General features: G+C 51.8%; 1 protein-coding gene across 1 annotated transcript in view; it reads right to left on the bottom strand.

Annotated features, from left to right (window-relative positions):
- The window catches only part of MYO1D (myosin ID), a 377,798-nt gene continuing 358,435 nt past the window's right edge, over window positions 1-19,363 (bottom strand). Inside the window, exon 22 of the mRNA XM_005583409.4 lies at window positions 1-2,374. Within this exon, the coding sequence (XP_005583466.1) occupies window positions 2,218-2,374 (157 nt within the window). The 3' untranslated portion in view covers window positions 1-2,217. The remainder of the gene's footprint in view (window positions 2,375-19,363) is intronic.

The following is a 19,363-nucleotide window of genomic DNA, read 5'->3' on the forward strand; positions in this document are numbered from 1 at the left end:
TAAGATTTAATGCTTTATTGCTCTTGATGGTAAATCAAAATATGCTTTAGAAATAAAGTTAATTTACTGGAAAATAGGAGTTTTTGCACCAAACCATAAAATTGCATTTCATTACATCAAGAGAAACCCCCTCATTGTCTACAATCACTGTGCCCGCTTCCTTTCCCCTCAGCACCCAGGACACGTGTCTGAGATCACACCCTAAATTCCTGATCCTTTTGCAGTTGCCACATACTGTGGCTTCTTTTAGTACATCATAAATAAGTGCTTGTCCTGTGGCCTCAGCTGGGAGGCCCTGGCGCTGGGGCTGAGGGGCCCAAGGCACCGTACAAAGGCCGGGAGGAAGGAACCCAAACCCAGGCCCTCCTCCTGCCCTCCAGCCTTTGACAGGCTACTCATTTGGCATAATCTGTTTTGGTGTGTTTAAAACATACATTTGCATGTGTCTAGTGTAAAGCAACAAGTGTGGAAGGAGAGAGGAAGTTCCAGTTAGATGGTTCCACTAGTGTCTACTGGTAATTGGCAAAATGATGAGCGTTGCTAACCTGGGCTGGGGGCACCTCTGCCTATGCAGGCAGCTGACCAGGCTTGGGGAATGAGAAAGGGTTCCCAAGGACAGGATGCCAGCGGGATTCTTTGTTGCAAACTGCACACAGTGCAATTTTTGGGAAGCAGGGATGGGGAGCGGGTATGAGACCAGGTTGTTGGGACCACTCGGGCCAGGCCCTGGGTGAGGCACAGGAGGCTGCCCACAGGCACTTGGTGGGTTCTGCTGGGTGAGGGTGGAGGACGTGAGCATGGTGGGGCAGCGTCTGTGGCATGATGGGAAGAAGCTTCAGTACGTCCCTCTCTTGCACCCCTGCCCACTCCACCTGAGGCATGGGCTCCCCCTCATCCTCTCACCACCTGCCTGAGGCGCGGGCTCCCCTCATCCTCTCACCACCTGCCTGAGGCGCGGGCTCCCCTCATCCTCTCACCACCTGCCTGAGGCGCGGGCTCCCCTCACTTTCTCATCACATGAGGCATTTGCTCTGAGCCTCTACTTCCCTCAAGGCCTCCTCAGCAGCTGGGGCTCAGCGGGGAGGGTTGTCTCAGAAGGCCCCTGAGGCATACATGCTTTTGCTGGGCAGAAACCGGCTAGCTGGCAGTTCTCCCTGGCACCAGGTTCACGGGCGCAGGCCCCAAGGGGCCGTGCAGGGTGTGGGGTGGGTGTCCTGGCCTGGCCTGCAGTGCCAGGACCCCACGCTGTGCTGCTGCCCTGCTTCCCGTCATCCTGTGCCTTGACCCCGCCCTTGCTGTTTCACTGAGTAGGAAACGTAGTGAGAGGTGGTCCAGAGGGAAAGCGGCCAACCCTGAGGGCTGCCCTCATCCCGGCAGCTCCCCGTTCTCATTAGGATTCCTGACCCAAGTGTGGTGACAGCAGGTATCTGATTAGCAACCCCGCACACAGTGAAAGTATCTATAAGAGGGCCACGGTCACAGGCTGTGAGTGAAGTAAGATGATCTTTGTTTGGAGCGTGCCACGCTGTCCTCTCCAGAGTGGTGGTCAGAGGCCCTGACAGGGACCTTGGTGGCAAAGGGAGTCTGCCGGGGGAGAACCTGGGAAGGATGGACTCACTCTGCTCGACGGGCTGTTCTGCTCCTGCCACTGGCTCCTGGCTGAGGGGCTGGCCCTGTGGGTGTCTCTGCTCACCCAGTGGCTTTGGCTGGTGGCTGGGAGTTGGGTTGGAGAGGTGGTCCGCTGAACTCTGAGCTGAGCCTCCCTGAGCTGGGTCCCCAGGGCTGGCTCACCTTGGGCGAGAGAGGTGGCTGTGGGGCTCCCAGAGAGCGGGGCACCTGCATCCCAACCCCTGCCCTCTACAGGGTCAGCAGCAGGGCACCTGCCTAGGTGCTCCGACTTGACCTGGCCAAGGGGCACCCCCACCAACTAAAGGCACCATCCAGTTGCCTCTGGGTGAGACTGGTCTGGACGTCAGCCCAGGGGTCTGGGCGGGGCACCAGGGTCTTTGGTTTATTGAGCAGGGACCGTGGACAGTCAGGACAGAGGAAGATGATACCAAAGGCAGAAAGCCAGGAAGGAAACCTCACAGGGACGGGGATCCTCCGGGAGGGGCCCTCACAGCAGGTTTCTAGCGGGCATGGGCTGGGAGGCAGCAGCTGGACTGGGACCCAGAACTCGGAGCGTGGCCAGGCTCTGGGCCAGGCCTCTGCGGGGCGTCAGTTCCCGGGCACGCTGAGGATGAAGCCCGAGCGGTTCTTGGTGAAGTCGGGCTGGGGCTGGTTGAGCCGCGTCTCCACGGAGACGGTGCACTTCTTCCCGTGCAGGCTACACTGTACTGGGTTGGTGACGTTCACTTGAAGGTGGCGCTTCTCACTGCAAGAACCAAAAACACCAGACGGGCAGTGAGCAGGCGGCATGAGAACAGGGCACCTCCCCGGCAGCTCCCAGCCACCACTGGCTCTGGCTTGGCCTGCTTCCTCCACAAGTGTTCGGAGGATGCCTGAAGGGCCCCAGAGAGGCCAAGGAATGCGAGCGTGGCACTGGCTGGGCCTCCAACCAGAGCCTGGGCACCGTGGCAGGGCCCTTGGCTCCCACGCCAGCACATGGGACTGGACAGTGGAGGGCCATGTGGTTGAACAGATGCCACCAGGCCTCTGGCTGGGGCTGAGGACCAAGCCCTCGGGGCCTTCGGTGTACGAGGGCTGGGGTTCTGACCCTGACACTAATCCATCCTGCGGGAGACCCGTGCCACATGCCCCAGTGACAGAGAGATGTCCCCCGCTCCTGGCTGGTCCCCGCCTGTCACAGCCCGGCTGTGGAAGTGGGCCTGAGCCGGGTTTCCCCAAGCGAGAGGCTGCTCTCATGTGGAGCTGGGCCGCTTGGCTGGTTGCCCACCCTGGTGGCCGCAGAACAGTGCGGCCGGCACCCCACCGTGGGCTGCAGGGAGCCCTGTGCGGCAGGAGCCCCGCTGGCCTGGGAGCACATGAAGGCGGCCTCAGCCGGGTGTCTGGGCTCCAGGTCGGGTGCAGAGGTGGAAGCTGTGCTCTTCCTGCTAGGCAGAGCCAGAGCCCTTCCGCTAGCTCCTCACACGGCGCTGAACATGCTAAGAAACGGTTGCTGGTTTTAAAAGCAGAGACACTTGTCGCAATAGGCTGGCCCCCTAATATTTGCTCACACAGGCAGCACAATCCCATGCTGTACCTCAGCTTGTGCCTTGTCAGCTCTGAGCTGGGAGGCGAGAGGAGAAAGGAGGAAGGCCTCCCGGCCTCGGAGCCTCCAGTCAGGACTGGCTGGCTCTGTTCCGTATGCCAAAAGCCCTGGGAATTTCACTGCTCTCAGGATGGCGTCTGGGGCGTGGGCAGGTTCGTCCCGCTTTGAACGCCCTGCTGGACTTAGGGAGCTGCTCTTAGTGCTGGGCAGTGAATGCCGAGCTGTCGTGTTCACACGGCTAGGGGAAGGCCAGGGCCAAGGCCAGCACGTGCTGAGCTTCTGCCCAGCCTGGAGGCGTCTTCACCAGGCCATGAGCACATGAGGCACTTTCTAAGCACTGGCTGCCCGGGAGGCGCAACTGCTCAGAGGCCGAGGCAGCTCAAAGGGCCCCGATGTGCAGTGGCTCCAGGGGGTCAGCGTGCCCCTGTGGAGTAATGGGTGTCACTAGAGCACCCAGCCCAGCACACGCTTTCTGAGGACACCTTGTGGGCACGCCCCACAGCAGGCCCCAAAGTTTCAGAGGTACGTGCGGGGTGCTCAGGGGCTGTCCTCGTGGCTGTCTCCTCCCTGCTTTCTCACGGACACACGAAGAGACCCCGGTTGTCACTTGTGGGCATTAGGTATCTAATACTTAATGTCTTGTCAGCTGCAGCTAAAACCTTGGCTTAGACAGCTATTTTTAAGCAGACTTGGACATAAAAATAGCAGAGCCCAGCAGAGGCAGTGACTCAGGCCCTCTTCCACTCTTGTGGGCACCAGGGCTGCTCTGCAGGGCTCATGTGTGGCCCTTGGCAGCGGGGTCCAGGTGGGGCCCCTGCGGCCCTCGTGCTGGACCAGATGCCTCCAGGACCAGGCTGGTCCCTGAGCTGGGGGTGGCCTCCCTACCTCCCCTCTGTCAACCTGGTGTGGTGTTGGGTTCCTCTCACTGGACTCTTGTCCTCTGGGAGCCTCCCTCCTCACCCTGGCAGCGGCCTCCCCCCTGCCCGCCCTCCTGGAGGGCCTGTGCCCTTCCCTGTGCTGGAGTCCAGGCTCTGCCCTCACCCTTCCCTGAGGAACTGCATGTACACAGTGGGTTCCAGAATCACCTGGTGACTCAGTCTGAGGGAACGGGCTCTAAATAGGCCACACTCCATGTCAGCTCAAAAAAACTAAGACAGAAAATGGGAACCATTAGTTCACCCTCACCCTCTCGCGTTCAGACAATCGGGACATGCTCCTTTGTGCAGGGCTCTCCTGACTCCCGCCCAGCAGGGGGGCCCCTGCCTCCACCCTCCCTGCTTCCTCTGGGCTCCGTGTATCTCCAGGATGCAGGGTTTGGGCTGGTGGGAAAATGGGGAGAAGCAAATAACTGCCATAGGATGGCACAGGTGTGGTGGCTCACGCTTGTAATCCCAACACTCTGGGAGGCAGAGGAGGGAGGATCGATTGAGGCCAGGAGTTCAAGACCAGCCTAGGCAACATAGCCTATAGCCCAGGAGCCCATAGCTCCTCTCTACAAAAAATAAAAAACAAACTAATCAGCTGGGTGTGGTGGCCTGTGCTTGTAATCCTAGTTCCCTGGGAGGCTGAGGCAGGAGGATCGCCCAAGCCCAGGAATTCAAGGCTGGGGTGAGCCATGATGGTGCCACTGCACACCAGCCGGGGCAACAGTGAGATCTTGTCTCTAAATAAATTGGCACCCAGGATATTGTCCTCAGGGAGTTGTAGGATAAAAAATGCAGCAGAGAGGCCGGGCGCGGTGGCTCAAGCCTGTAATCCCTGCATTTTGGGAGGCCGAGGCGGGTGGATCACGAGGTCAGGAGATCGAGACCATCCTGGCTAACACGGTGAAACCCCGTCTCTACTAAAAAATACAAAAACTAGCTGGACGAGGTGGCGGGCGCCTGTAGTCCCAGCTACTCGGGAGGCTGAGGCAGGAGAATGGCATAAACCTGGGAGGCGGAGCTTGCAGTGAGCTGAGATCCGGCCATTGCACTCCAGCCTGGGCGACAGAGCGAGACTCCGTCTCAAAAAAAAAAAAAAAAAAAAAAAGAAAGAAAGAAAGAAATGCAGCAGAGAACCCCTGCTCCAGATTGCTGCTTCTCACACGGGTTGGGCTGAAACCTTTTCCTCCTGCCCCCTGGTGTCCCTGTCAGTAGGTCCCGTGGAGTACTTGCTGCCTGGGGGAGGCCCTTCCTCAGAGAGTATCCAGCAGAGGGAAAAGCAGACCACGCTCTGGAAGGTCCAAGCCTATCACGCACAAGTCAACAGCGCTCCCACTGTCGGGCCAGCTCCTCTCCCCTACCCAAGGCCACCCTCTGCTGAAATGAAGGTTCTCGAATAGCAAGAAGGAAGGCAGAAGTTGGACACTGGATCCTTCTGGGCTGTGGATGTGGATGAGCTGTGGGCCCCTTTCCCTCTCCCTGTCCTACTTCTGCTGTGCCAGCCCCACAGCTGCTCAGTCTCCTCCCTGGTGGTGGGTACTGCCCCAGGACAGCCAGTTGGTCCTCTCCTTCCCATTGGCAATTCTGGCTCTCCGGCATTCCACACCACGGGCCCAGCCCATGGGGCCTGGCGGAGGAAGTGTTCCTGCCAGCTCTTCTCTTTGGGTGGAGAAGCCCCAGCGCTGCAGGAGACAGGGAGGCAGTGCAGAGACTCGCCCGAGTGCTGAGGCTGGCGGGACCTGTCCCTCTCCTGGACCACGGATATTGATCTGAGGCAAACATCCACTTCCCACTTCCCCAGAACATCCCCCAACTGAACAAAAATCAGTAACACTTTAGGAAAGAAAAGGTGGTATTTCGTGGCGGTCCCCACACTGCCCCTCCCAGGACTTTGTTTTCTAAGCCCACCTGAGCTCTCTCCTGATCCCTCTGAGCAGGGCCTAAGGGTGGGAGAGTCTGGATTCTGTCCTGGTCTTGCCAAGCTTCCTGGCTTCACAACCTCGTTCAAGTCACTTAAACCTCTGTTGGTTTTTACAACCATCAAACCATCTACCCTCCAGGCGCTCCACAAGGACTGACTCCACGGCAGGCACCGGTCGGCACTGGAAACATGAGCTGGGAGCCAGACAGGGGTCTTCCTGAGAGCCTGGGAAGCTGCCTGCCCTCGTGGAATTTACAGTCTGAGGAGGGATGCACAGGAGACGCTCTAAAGGATGTGAAGCACTGTGTGTGAAACACGCGCCAATTCCTTGCTTCACAGAAAGAGTTTTCACTGCTTTCTCAGTTAAGTGTCAAGAACCTCCAAAAGAGATGGTTCAAGAGAGCTATTATTATTGAATCAGATTATGTTCTTCACATTTTAGCATAGCTCACAAAACCATATGAATGTTTCTGTTTTGAATATTCTCTTCCTAAATATTTTACATCTTGTGGGGAGGGGTTTGGATTCTGATTCTGTGCTTAAATCCTACAAGTAGGCCGGGCACAGTGGCTCACGCCTATAATCCCAGCACTTTGGGAGGCTGAGGCGGGGAGATCACGAGGTCAGGAGTTTGAGGCCAGTCTGACCAATATAGTGAAACCCCTATAGTGAAACCCCTATATTTTAATTTTTAAATATAAAAATTAGCCAGGTGAGGTGGCGTGTGCCTGTAGTTCCAGCTACACGGGAGGCTGAGGCAGGAGAATCACTTGAACCTGGGAGGCAGAGGTTGCAGTGAGCCGAGATCCTACCACTACACTCCAGCCTGGGCAACAGAGCAAGACTCCCTCTCAAACAAAACAAAACAAACAACAACAAAAAATGTCCTACAAGTGTCAAGCATGGTAGTGCACACCTGTAGTCCCAGCTACTCTGGAGGCTGAGGTAGGAGGATCACTTGAACCCAGTTCAAGACCAGCCTGGGCAACATATTGAGACCCTGTCTCTAACAATAAAATTAAAAAGGCGGCCGGGCGCAGTGGCTCACGCCTGTAATCCCAGCACTTTGGGAGGCAGAGGCAGGTGGATCATGAGGTCAGTAGATCCAGACCATCCTGGCCAACATGGTGAAACCCCGTCTCTACTAAAAATACAAAAATTAGCCGGGTGTGATGGTGTGCGCCTGTAATCTCAGCTACTCGGGAGGCTGAGGCAGAAGAATCGCTTGAACCCGAGAGGCTGAGGTTGCAGTGAGCCAAGATCACGCCACTTTACTCCAGCCTGGGTGACAGAGCAAGACTCCATCTCGAAAAATAAAAAAATAAAAAAAATAAAAATAAAAAGCCAAGTATGGTGGCTCACACCTGTAATCCCAGCACTTCGGGAGGCGGAAGCTGGCAGATTGCTTGAGCTTAGAGGTTCGAGACCAGCCTGGGCAACATGGTGAAATACTGTCTCTACAAAAAAAAAATTTTAAATTAGCTGGGTGTGGTGGTGTGGGCTTGTAGTCCCAGCTACTTGGGAGACTGAGGTGGGAGAATCGCTTGACCCTGGGAGGCGGAGGTTGTGGTGAGCCAAGACTGTGCCACCGCACTCCAGCCTGAGTGACCGAGCAAGACCCCATCTTTGAAAAATAAAAAATAAAACAAAATAAAAAAATAACCCTACAAGTTTAATGGAGCATTCACACCACATGTACTGGTCTCCACTTTCAGAATGCAAGGTCCTGGCGGGGAGGGGAGGGTCTTACAGAGCTGCATACATGGTGCTGCCCTGCACACAGGGGATGCTCCCAGGTGCTGATGGGCAACACTGGCCAGGCCACAGGTTCTGGGCGTGCTGGGGCTGCATGAGGCTGCAGGCCTCAGTCCATCTGCTGTGTAAATGGCTCTCTCCCAGTAACACAACTTCATCTGCTCACTCCGTCAGCTTCGCACACTCACTGCAGCCTCATGAATGAGGAAGACAATGGCACAACTGGTCAAGATCCTCCTGGGATGGAGACTCACCCAGTCCATGAAGTTCCTTCTAAAGGGAAAGTGGCCAGATACCTGTGAACCAGGAGGGTCCTGGGAAGGAGGTCTGCTCCTTAGCAGAGAGATACTCTGTTTTGCCACTATAAGTGACAGAATATGGCTGGGTTACTACTTTTTTCCTTGGCACAGCCCTGGGCAGCCCTGGCCTGCCTGACTCCCAGCCTGTTTGCGTGGTGCTGCTGTGAGGTTTGGGCAGAAGAGGGGTTGAATGACTACATGTGTTGAGTTCACCACCGAACGAGGGCAAGAAGAACCAGCCTCCTGCTCTGGAGTTTGGCTGAGCACTGCCCAGCTGACGCCATCTACATGATGCCATCAGCAGATAACAGTCAGAAAATGTGGAATGAGGGGCTGGGCGCGGTGGCTCACACCTGTACTCCCAGCACTTTGGGAGGCCGAGGCGGGCGGATCACGAGGTCAGGAGATCGAGACCATCCCGGCTAACATGGTGAAACCCCATCTCTACTAAAAATACAAAAAAAAAATTAGCCGGGCGAGGTGGCGGGCGCCTGTAGTCCCAGCTACTCAGGAGGCTGAGGCAGGAGAATGGCGGGAACCCGGGAGGCGGAGCTTGCAGTGAGCCGAGATTGCACCACTGTACTCCCGCCTGGGTGACAGAGCTAGACTCCGTTTCAAAAAAAAAAAAAAAAAAGAAAGAAAATGTGGATTGAGGTTGGCAGCTTCTCAGAAAGTTAAACATAGAACTGCCACATCACCCAGTGATTCCACTCCTGGGTATATACCCAAAAGAACTGAGAACAGACAAAAGCTTATACATGAATGTTCACAGCAGCACTGTTTACAAAAGGTAGCAACAGCCCTGTGATGCGATGATGATGATGATGAGGTGTCATCCACAGTTCCTAGCTTGTAACTCCCATAACCACTGTTAGTCTTTTGTTATAACGCTGAGGTGCTTTAGGCCTCAGAACCAGGTCTCAGGAAACAAAATCTCTCTCGCTGACCTTCTCCTGCCCAAGTCAGTGGTCTAATCTGATTGTGAGTCCTAACACCCTCATTCCCGAGGGGGTCCTGCCCCACACCTTGGAGGAAGGAATGCTGCACAGAGAGGCCAGGAAGGATCTGAATGGACAGGACTTGGTGGGTTTAGATCAGTCCCCTTTTGGCCAATCTCATTTCGGCACAGTTGTCTAGGCTTCAATCATGCACAGCCAATGAAATCTCCATAAAAAACTCAAGAAGGATGGGTTTGGAGCTTCTGGAGAGCTGGACACATGGAGGCTGATGGGAAGGGAAAGAAGAACCCATTCATGTCCTGGGAGGCATCCCAGTCCGTGGGGACAGACGAGCCTCTGCTTCTTAGGATCCTTCCACACCTTGCCCTGTCTATCTCTTTATCTGCTGTTTATCTGCATCCTTTAGAATACCCTTCTTAATAAATTGGTAAATGTAAGGAAGTGTTTCCCTGAGTTCTGTGAGCAAATTAATTGAACCCAAAGAGGGGGTCCTGGGAACTCCAACTGGAAGCTGGTTGGTCAGAAGTTCCAGAGACCCTGACTTGCAACTGGTGTCTGGGGGTGGTATGGGGGCCATGAGCCCTCCACCTGTGGGATCTGACACTGTCTCCAGGTAGATGGCGTCATAATGGAATTGGAGGACACCCAGCTGGTGATCGCTGGTTGGTGTGTGGCGAAAACCTCCGTACCTTTGGTCACAGAAGTCGTCTTCTGTGTTGATGACTGTGGTGGTGGTGCTGTGAGAGCAGAGGAAACACAGTTGGAGAGAGATTTTCCCTACATAAACCCAAACGTGCACCAGTGGATGAACAAATAAACAAAATGTGGTACATCCATTCAATGAAATATTACTCAGCAATGAAAAAGAATAGAGTATTAGCACATGTCACAACAAGATGAACTCTGAACCTTGAAACATGATGCTAAGTGAAAGGTGGCAGACAACAGGCATCATATTGTATAACTACATTTATGTGAAACAGCCAGAAGAGGCAAAGCTAAGGAGACAGAAACCGGTTAGTGGTTGCTAAGGGCTACAGGGAGTGGCAGTAACCAGGAAGGAAGGAAAAGGGTCTGGGCTGAGGCCTCGGCAGAGGACACACAAAAAGTGCAACCGGTAGAACTCAGAGACTGTCGGCCGTGGAGAAGGGGAGTGGAGGGACTTCTTAGAGGGCATGGGGTCTCCTTTTGGGGTGATAAAAATATTCTGGAACTAGGTAGAGGTGATGGTTGTACAACATTGTGAATGTACTAAATGTGACTAATGATACATTTTATGTGTATTTTACCACAATAATTTTTTTAAAAAAATGTGGATTGACCTAAATGAAAAATTAGAAGTTGCCTTCAAACATGTTTTCTCTCCTCATCTCATGTTTAGCCAAAGTAATTTTAAGACCAATAAGAAATTTCTTGTGCTGATCCTGGAGACAGAGCGGAGCAGGTCCTGGGCAGGAGACGGAGTAGACGCTTGGGGTCAGTGACTTCTTTCTTGTTTGAACTTCGCCACACTCTGGAAATCCATCTAGAGCCAGAATTCTTTCCTTATTTTTTAAAGAAAAGGAAACATCATACAGATGGAGGCAGGGTGTCTCCCTCTGAGGGTGCACCAAGCCGAGGGACAGCTGCCGAGGGAGGCTGGCTGCATTGGGGAGGGATATTTTTTTTCCCTCCCCATCTTCTGTTACAGGATTTAATGGCTCAGCAAACTGTGGAATTCGGGGACTTTCATCTCGTTTCATCTGTTCCAAGCCATCATTGAAGGCAAATGGCCTTTATCAAATTACTTTCCTTCATTTTTCATTTAGGCTCCTGCCTTCTGCTCTTAGAGAAACCCGTGAGTAAATGCAAGACTTGATCAATGTAATGAACAAACATGTTCCCTGGGCTACCTGTGCCTTCATAGGCCCTGCACAAAGTGGGACAGGCCACTCCTGTCCAGAAGGTGAATCAGCCCAGAAAACATCCCCTCCCATCCAGGCCCCTGGTCAGCTGGGCAGTGCAGGGTTTTAGGTCAAAGCCAACCAGGAAGGCAGGTCCCGGGAGGTTGCGGGCAGCCCTGGCTCAGCTGGGATTAGGAGACTCTCATCCGCTGGCCTGCCCTGCCCCTACAGAAGCCAGGCAGGATTTGAGGAAATCAGTGAGTCACTTTTCTTCTCGATGGCATTCTCTATGAGAGTGGGGGTGATCCAGGTTCTAACAAATGCACTTCAAGGGAAAATGCAGTGGAAGTGGGGTGCAGTGCAGTAACTTGCTGAGAACATTTTTCTGGGTGCAGCAAGGAGTGCCTGAGAAGACCGTGAGGCTAATGCAATGTTCTCTCGTGTTTGGTAACAGGATGTGGTAGGAGGAACACTGCCTTGCACCAAGCACAGACAGGTGCTTTTCAAAGTGATAGTAAATGCATTAAGTGCTTCATGAGAAACTCTAGAGTCACAGAGACAGGCCATCCTCCATCTGGATGTCACTAGGACATAAATGCATGCTCTCTGGCTCACACTGAGGACAACAGCTACTGACTGGGGCATTAGGAGCTCATGTCTGCAGCTGTTTACTCTACGTTTCAGTTCCTTCAAGAAGTAAATCCCCTGCTGATGTCAAACCACACAGGCAGCTCTTTCAAAACCTTGCTTTAGGAAACGCTACTCCTGTTTTTGTCAGGGTCGAACGGACACTTTTACCACAGTCACCTAGAAGGTGAGGCTATGATTTCAGCAACCAGGCAAGTCCAGGAGTGGTGGCGTTGTGCTTCCTGGCATACTGAGTCCTTTCTGGGTCTGCAGCTGGTGAGGAATGGGGCAACATCATTTGTATTTGGAAAATAAAACCTTTCTCTTGTCATGAACCAACTGGGTCACATCTGGGTGTTGTCGGCAGCCAGCATGCCCTGAGACCTCACCCAAGCCTGCTGTCTGCCTCTCCACAGCACTGAACTGACCTGGCTCCCAGGCCCGGGGGCACAATCCATACTCACCCTGCTTGTGTCCCCAACAGGACTGCCACCACCCTCCCAGCCTGGGCTGCCCCTCCCCCATGGTACTCTCCTCATGCTGCCAACACCCATTCCTCCCTTCCCTGCCCATGTTCTGTTTGCAGTGACTCACGGAGTGCCCAGGGTGGAAGGGGTGAGCACGACCCGGGCCCAAGCTCGTGGATGCTGGTGCTCTGTAGGAAGCACCTGCTGCATGGAGGAGGGTCATTGACCCTGGGTGGCTGGGGTGGGCTTCCCAGAGGAGGTGACACACGGACTGATACTGCAAGAATAAGTGGGACTCCTGTAGGCGCTGTTTTGGCTTTACTTTCTCACTCCTTCTTAAATATTGCTTCATCTTCAGCCCCTTTCGTTTTATACATTATTTCACAGTGGCATCACTCATGTCTGTGGTTTCAATGACAACGAGCCAGTCAGTGTCCCCTCTCTTAGCGTGAGGTCCATGCATGTCTTTTCAGCCACTTCCTAGACAAATCCCTGGAATGCTCTGCAGACAGTTGAGTCTTCACACGGCCAACGCTGAACTCATCGTCTTGGCCCCTCCCTCAAAGTGCTTCCCTCCTCCCATCAAGCCTGTGCCGCCAGAGGTGCCCTCTTCTCAGTCGTTAAGGCCAGAGAGCTGGCAGGCAGCTGCACTCCCGCCCCTTCTCCATGGCCGACAGTCTCTGAGTTCTACCGATTGCACTTTTTGTCTGTGTCCTCTGCCGAGGCCTCAGCCCAGACCCTTTTCCTTCCTTCCTGGTTACTGCCATAGCCCTGACTGGCTTCTCTGCCTTTGGTCTGCCCCAGCCCTGTGTGGAAATACGTCCTCCACAGTCATCAGAGAGATCTTTTATGGGCTCAAACAGACCCTGCGGTTCCCCTGCCAATATTTCTGCCATCGTCCCCAGCGCTTTCGAGGACCCTCCACCACCGGGGCCAACCCCAGCTGAGCTGGGTGCTCGCCTGCAGGCCTCTGCTCCATCTCAGCCCGAGCATGAGGCTCTGCTGTGCTGCTTCCAGCAGCAGGGACGGGGCTGATGAACCTGGCCCTTGCAAGCATCTTCCTGTGCTGAATACAATTCAGCAGACAGAAGATTTAAAATCCAAGTGGAGGCGACGGGAAAGAAAGGAAAACCTCTAGGTATCAGAAGAAAGGAGGGGGTGTGAAGCCAGTACGGGAGGAAGGTCAGGCTGGGGCTTAGCTCTGGGAAGTGCTAGCCTGAACAGGAGTCAAGCCCGGGACCACATGCAAGGGAACGAGGACCCAGGCCCTGCATGTGGCGGGGCCCTCTGCAGGCTGCCCCGTCTGTGAACAGGACACCAGAAGAAGTCTGCCTTCCAGCCTGGCAAAGAGGCAAGGAACCACGGGGTGGGAAAACAAATCAGCAAACAAATTTTCAGTAAAAAACAGAAACCTCACACTTTCCTCTCTTGACCTCTTGAAAAGCAAATCCACTGCAGCTCACCAAAGGCAAAGAGAAAACCTTAAGAATACCCACTGCACTCCAGCCTGGGCGGCAGAGCGAGACTCTGTCTCAAAAAAAAAAAAGAATACCCAGAGAAAAAAGGCACGTTACTTGCTAAAGAACATCTAATGCAGGGACATAATGAAAACACAGACTCTTCAAAGGGCTGAAGGAAAAAAACCGTACACCTAGAATTCTATCCCCAAACCGTCATTTGAGAGAGGGGCAAACAAAGGCTTTCTCAGGCAGGCTAGATGACGTGGCTCATGCCTGTAATCCTAGCACTTTGGGAGGCCAAGGTGGGAGGACCGCTTTAAGCCAGAAGTTTGAGACCAGTCTGGGTAACAGAGTGAGACCCCATCAATAAGGAAAAAACAATTAAATAAAAAAAGACTTTTTCAGACAAGTGCTCTGAGAGTTGGCCTATCTTGGCTGTCTTATAAAGAATTGCTGCGGGACACCTCATTAAGAAAGAGACTGAATCCAGAAGGAAAGAGCAGAGCATGAGGCACAATGAGGAGCAAATAAACAGGTCACCATATAAGCAAACCCAAATACACATTCACTATAAGAAACATTAAAAATGACTCATGTGGGGGGATTAAAACACTGTTGAACTAAAATCATGGATAACAGCAACATGAAAGGTGGGGTGGTGGTCCCAGGAAAGCATTCAAAGGCCCATGTCTCATTTTGGAGGAGGGTAGGGAGACTGATGAACTTGAGGCTCCCTTCAGGCACGCACAGATGCAAAAAGTAATAATAATGGGAAACGGTTACAGTAGACTGTGATGTACAACTCTCAGAGCAGTAGAAGGGAGGGCGTAAAACAAATCTGATCTATCACACAGAAGGCATAAAAGGGGAACAAAAGTAGCAAAGAAGAAACATGGGAACAAGAAGGCACAAACTAATAATGGAATAAATACATTTAAATATGTAAATGAGCACAATAAACCTAGATGTGCAAACCTCTGGTTAAAAGGGATTTCTCAGATTTAATTTAAAAATGCAGTTATATGCTACTTTGTAACAGACACCATTTAAATCATGATGACAGTTTTAAAAAGGTAGGGAATATGATATAGAAATCAAATACGAATCAAAAGAAAGCTGGCGAAAAGCATTGCTGGAGAAAAAGCTCATTAGAGACTGGGTTCAGTGACTCATGCCTGTAATCCCAGCACTTTGGGAGGCTGAGGTGGGAGGATCACTTGAGCCCAAGGGTTTGAGGCTGTAGTGAGCTATGACTGTGCCACTGCACTCCAGGCCGAGCAACAGAGTGAGACCCTGTCTCAGGAAAATAAAAAAAAAGCTCATTAGATAATTGTTTTGTTTATTTATTAAGGAACAGTTTACCAAGAAGATGCTCTCATATATATGATTTACAAAGATAAAATAACAAGTCCACAATCATAGTAAAAGTAAAAATGGGCTGGGTGTGGTAGCTCATTCCTATAATCCCAGCAATTTGGGAGGCTGAGACAGATATAGATTACTTGAGCCCACAAGTTCAAGACCCACTTGGGTAACAGAGTGAGACCCTGCCTCTACAAAAAATAAAAAAGAAACTACCCAGGCGTGGTGGCAGAAGCCTATAGTCCCAGCTAGTTGGGAGGCTGAGGTGGGAGGGCTACTTAAGCCTTGGAGGGTGAGGCTGAAGTGAGCTGTGATTGTGCTACTGCACTCCAATCTGGGTGACAGAATGAGACCCTATCTCAAAAAACTCCCCCCAAAACAAAAAACTTGGGTGTATGTGTGTGTATTCACTACATTCAACAATTAGAGAACACACATTCTTCTAAAGTACACACAGAACACATACTAGACCATAGAAGAAAGTTCAATAACAGCCTATGAATTAGCATCATATAGAAACCATCTTGTGTGTCTATGGTGAAATAAAATTAGAAATCAAATAAAAGGAGAATAAAATAATAATATAACAATAGTACTATGGACTGAATTGTGTCCCCTCCAATTCCTTATATGGAAGCCCTAGCCTTCGACATGACAGTATTGTGAGATCTGGGCTTTACAGAGGTAATTAAGGTTAAATGAGGTCATAGGAGCAGGGCCTTGATCTGACAGAAAGTAGAGAAACCAGGGTGCTTGCTTTCTCTCTTCCCACCATGTGAGAACTCAGAAAGAAGGTGGCAGTCTGCAACCCTTGAAGGGAGCCCTCACCAGAACCCAACTATGCTGGACTTTTTTTTTTTTTTTTTTTTTTTTTTTGAGATGGAGTCACGCTCTGTTGCCCAGGCTGGAGTGCAATGGTGTGAACTCGGCTCACTGCATCCTCCGCCTCCCAGGTTCAAGCAATTCTCCTGCCTCAGCCTCCTGAGTAGCTGGGATTACAGGTATGTGCCACCACACCCGGGCAATTTTTGTATTTTTAGTAGAGATGGGGTGTCACCATGTTGGCCAGGCTGGTCTCGAACTCCTGACCTCATAATCTGCCCATCTTGGCCTCCCAAAGTGCTGGGATTCCAGGCGTGAGCCACTGTGCCCAGCTCCATGCTGTACTTTTATTTGGGACTTCTAGTCTCCAGAACTGTGAGAAAATACATTTCTGTTGTTCAAGCCACCCAGTCTATGGTATCTTTTTTTTTTTTTTGAGACAAGAGTTTCTCTCTTCTTGCCCAGGATGGAGTACAGTGGCATGATCTTGGCTCACTGCAAGCTCCGCCTCCCCAGTTCAAGCAATTCTCCTGCCTCAGCCTCCCGAGTAGCTGGAATTAACAGGCGCCCACCACCCCACCCAGCTAATTTTTGCATTTTTAGTAGAGACGGGATTTTGGTATGTTGGCCAGGCTGTTCTTGAACCCCTGACTTCCAGTGGTCCACCTGCCTTGGCCTCCAAAGTGCCAGGATTACAGGCGTGAGCCACGTCCCCCGGCCAGTCTACGGTATCTTGTTATGGCAGCCTGAGCAGACTAAGACAAATAGTCAAACAGTATACAGTGCTTACGTGCCTTACAGATATCAATTCATGGACTTACTACAGCACAAGGTGAATTTCCCTTTCAGAAGAGGAAATGAGAAGGCCCAAATTGCCTAAGGACCTGCCTGCCCAAAGTGATAGAGTAGAGGCAGGATTTGAACCCAGACAGTCCAGGCCACAGCTGGAGTCTTAACCTATATGCAACCTGCCCCTAAAACAGCACATCACTAGCTGTGGTCCCCGTTTGCTGTGTGCTTCTGAGCACAGCGACGGGCTGAGCATTTTCATGTCCCTATCAACAGCTCCTCATGAAGTGTCTGATACAAAATAGACATGTATGTCTATTTTATAGTCCATTATATATATATAGTCCATAAATGTCTATAGAAAGAATGAATTTTTACAAAATGACATGGTTAAAAAAGCAGCAGAGGCTAATGTCAACACAAGACATGTCTTCAACTGGGAGACAAGAGGCTGGCCTCACGCATCTTCACAGCAGGGTTGTTGAGAAGTGAGGCAAGTGAGGCGGAGCCATCAGTGGGGTGGGGTTGAACACAAAGGGTCAGGTGGGGTACATGTCGCGGCCAGGTATCCTGCTCTGTGTAAGGGGCTGTTTATGTGTCAAGTGTGATGAAAACATATGAAGAGGCACTAGGGACACTCACTGTTCAAGGGGTGCCTTTTGGGAACTGAAGAATCCTCTTGCAAAGGGAGTCGTTACCTTGCTTTGTAAACCCAAACTTGCTGTATTAGGTGCCGCCTCCCCACTGCTAATGAAGTTCTCAGTGAAATAAAAACATTTGGTAGCATGGAAAACATTTGGACTGATGGGCTTTGGAAGCACATACGCAACGTTAGAGAAGCTCCGGGAATTGTATCAATGAACATGTTGTCATTTTTATGTCCTGAGGTTTAACGGAGATGAGCAGACACAGACACTGGCTCCATGCAGATTTCTCAGCAACAGCTTCAGAAATATGGGCAGATATTTCTTTTTTTTCTTTTTCTTTTTTTTTTTTTTTGAGACAGAGTCTTGCTCTCGTTGCCCAGACTGGAGTGCAGTGGCACGGTCTCGGCTCACGCAACCTCTGCCTCCCGGGTTCAAGCAATTCTCCTGCCTCAGCCTCCTGAGTAGCTGGGACTACAGGTGTGCACCACCACACCCAGCTAATTTTTGTATTTTTGGTAGAGATGGGGTTTCACCATGTTGGCCTGGATGGTCTCGATCTCCTGACTTTGTGATCTGCTCGCCTTGGCCTCCCAAAGTATGTGGGCAGATATTTCTAGTGAAATATTTGGGCCCGGAGCTCCTCAGCATCATGCCTGTGGAGTTGTAAAGGGGTCCTGGATTGCGGGGAGAAGGTTGAAAATCACTGTCATCCATTTATTTATTAGGAATGTACGAGGCACTGTATTAAACATTTTACATACGTAATTTCATTTAAAGCTTACTGAAGCTGTCATTATGGGGCACTGTCATTCTGCTCACTTTATAGATGAGGGAGCAGAACCATAGAAAGGTCAAGCAACTTCTTGCAGCTGGAAAGTGGTGAGGCTAGGACCTGACCCAGGGCAGCTGTCTCCTGAACAGCATTTGCGCCTCCATTCCATTTAGTTTCCACACTAAAATGCTGTTCTGGCTCTCGTGTGGAGCACAGCCGCCCCCGTAGCATGGAATTCTTTAATACCAGGTGCTTCTGAGTCAGAGGACAAGGCACTTGAACCTGCTGTAATGATGCTGAGGTTTGGACATTCTGACCCACATCCTGACCCCCTGCACAGGCACTTTCACCACTTGTATGTTTTTCTTGCTGGGCACAGCGCCTTTCACTGCTCGGCCTTTGTCTGGCCAGAAGACACTGATGTTTACAGGCATAGATGATTCCAGGCTGCTAAAGAAAGAGGCATTCTCCTGGTGCTTGGAGAATTTGTATGCTTTTTTTTTTTTTTTTTTTTTTGAGACGGAGTCTCACTCTGTCGCCCAGGCTGGAGTGCAGTGGCCGGATCTCAGCTCACTGCAAGCTCCGCCTCCCGGGTTCACGCCATTCTCCTGCCTCAGCCTCCCGAGCAGCTGGGACTACAGGCGCCCGCCACCTCGCCCGGCTAGTTTTTTTTGTATTTTTTAGTAGAGACGGTGTTTCACCGGGTTAGCAAGGATGGTCTCGATCTCCTGACCTCGTGCTCTGCCCGTCTCGGCCTCCCAAAGTGCTGGGATTACAGGCTTGAGCCACCGCGCCCGGCCTGTATGCTTTTTTTTTTTTACTATTCTCCAGCGCACATCTTTGTCTTGACTTTCCAGCTGTAGTCCCTGGGGAGTACTCCATGGCGACTCCTGGTTTCTGTTTTGTCAACCAAAAGGTTCCTATGCTTTGTGCCTCGGCAGGCTTCCCCTGGCAAGGTGGGCCAGGCAGGGCCTCCGTGCACTGGAGGTGGCCTGGTGGAGCTCCCGGGAGAGGCCTGGCAACCCCTGCATCAGTTCTGTTTTGCTTCCCCTCCACCAACGTCAGACTCGGAGTTGTTGAGGAAGCTTCATTTTGCTTTGTCTATTTGGAATCTGTACTTTTTAAAGGCTGCATTCCTCTGACCCTGACAAAATGCCCAAATTAATACTTTATGCCAGGCATAATGAAACCTTTCAAAACCAGAGCTAAAGAACAAAACTATACCCACAGCTCCCTCAAATATGAGGGAAGAATAAAAAAAAAAAAAAAAAAAAAAAGAAACAGAACACCACCAAACCAAACCAAAGCCCCATCACAAAACAAATGAGACAGCAGTTGTGAGCAGAGGGCTGGGGCCACCTCGGTGGGACGCCTGCGCCAACATCTGACCCTCAAGAGGGCAGTGGGCTCTGGAGCCTTGAGACCCTCGCACATCAATCAGAGGACATCTGTCTTTTCCTCCCCTG

Source organism: Macaca fascicularis, chromosome 16 (assembly GCF_037993035.2).
Source record: "Macaca fascicularis isolate 582-1 chromosome 16, T2T-MFA8v1.1".
In the NCBI taxonomy this organism is placed as follows: Eukaryota; Metazoa; Chordata; class Mammalia; order Primates; family Cercopithecidae; genus Macaca; species Macaca fascicularis.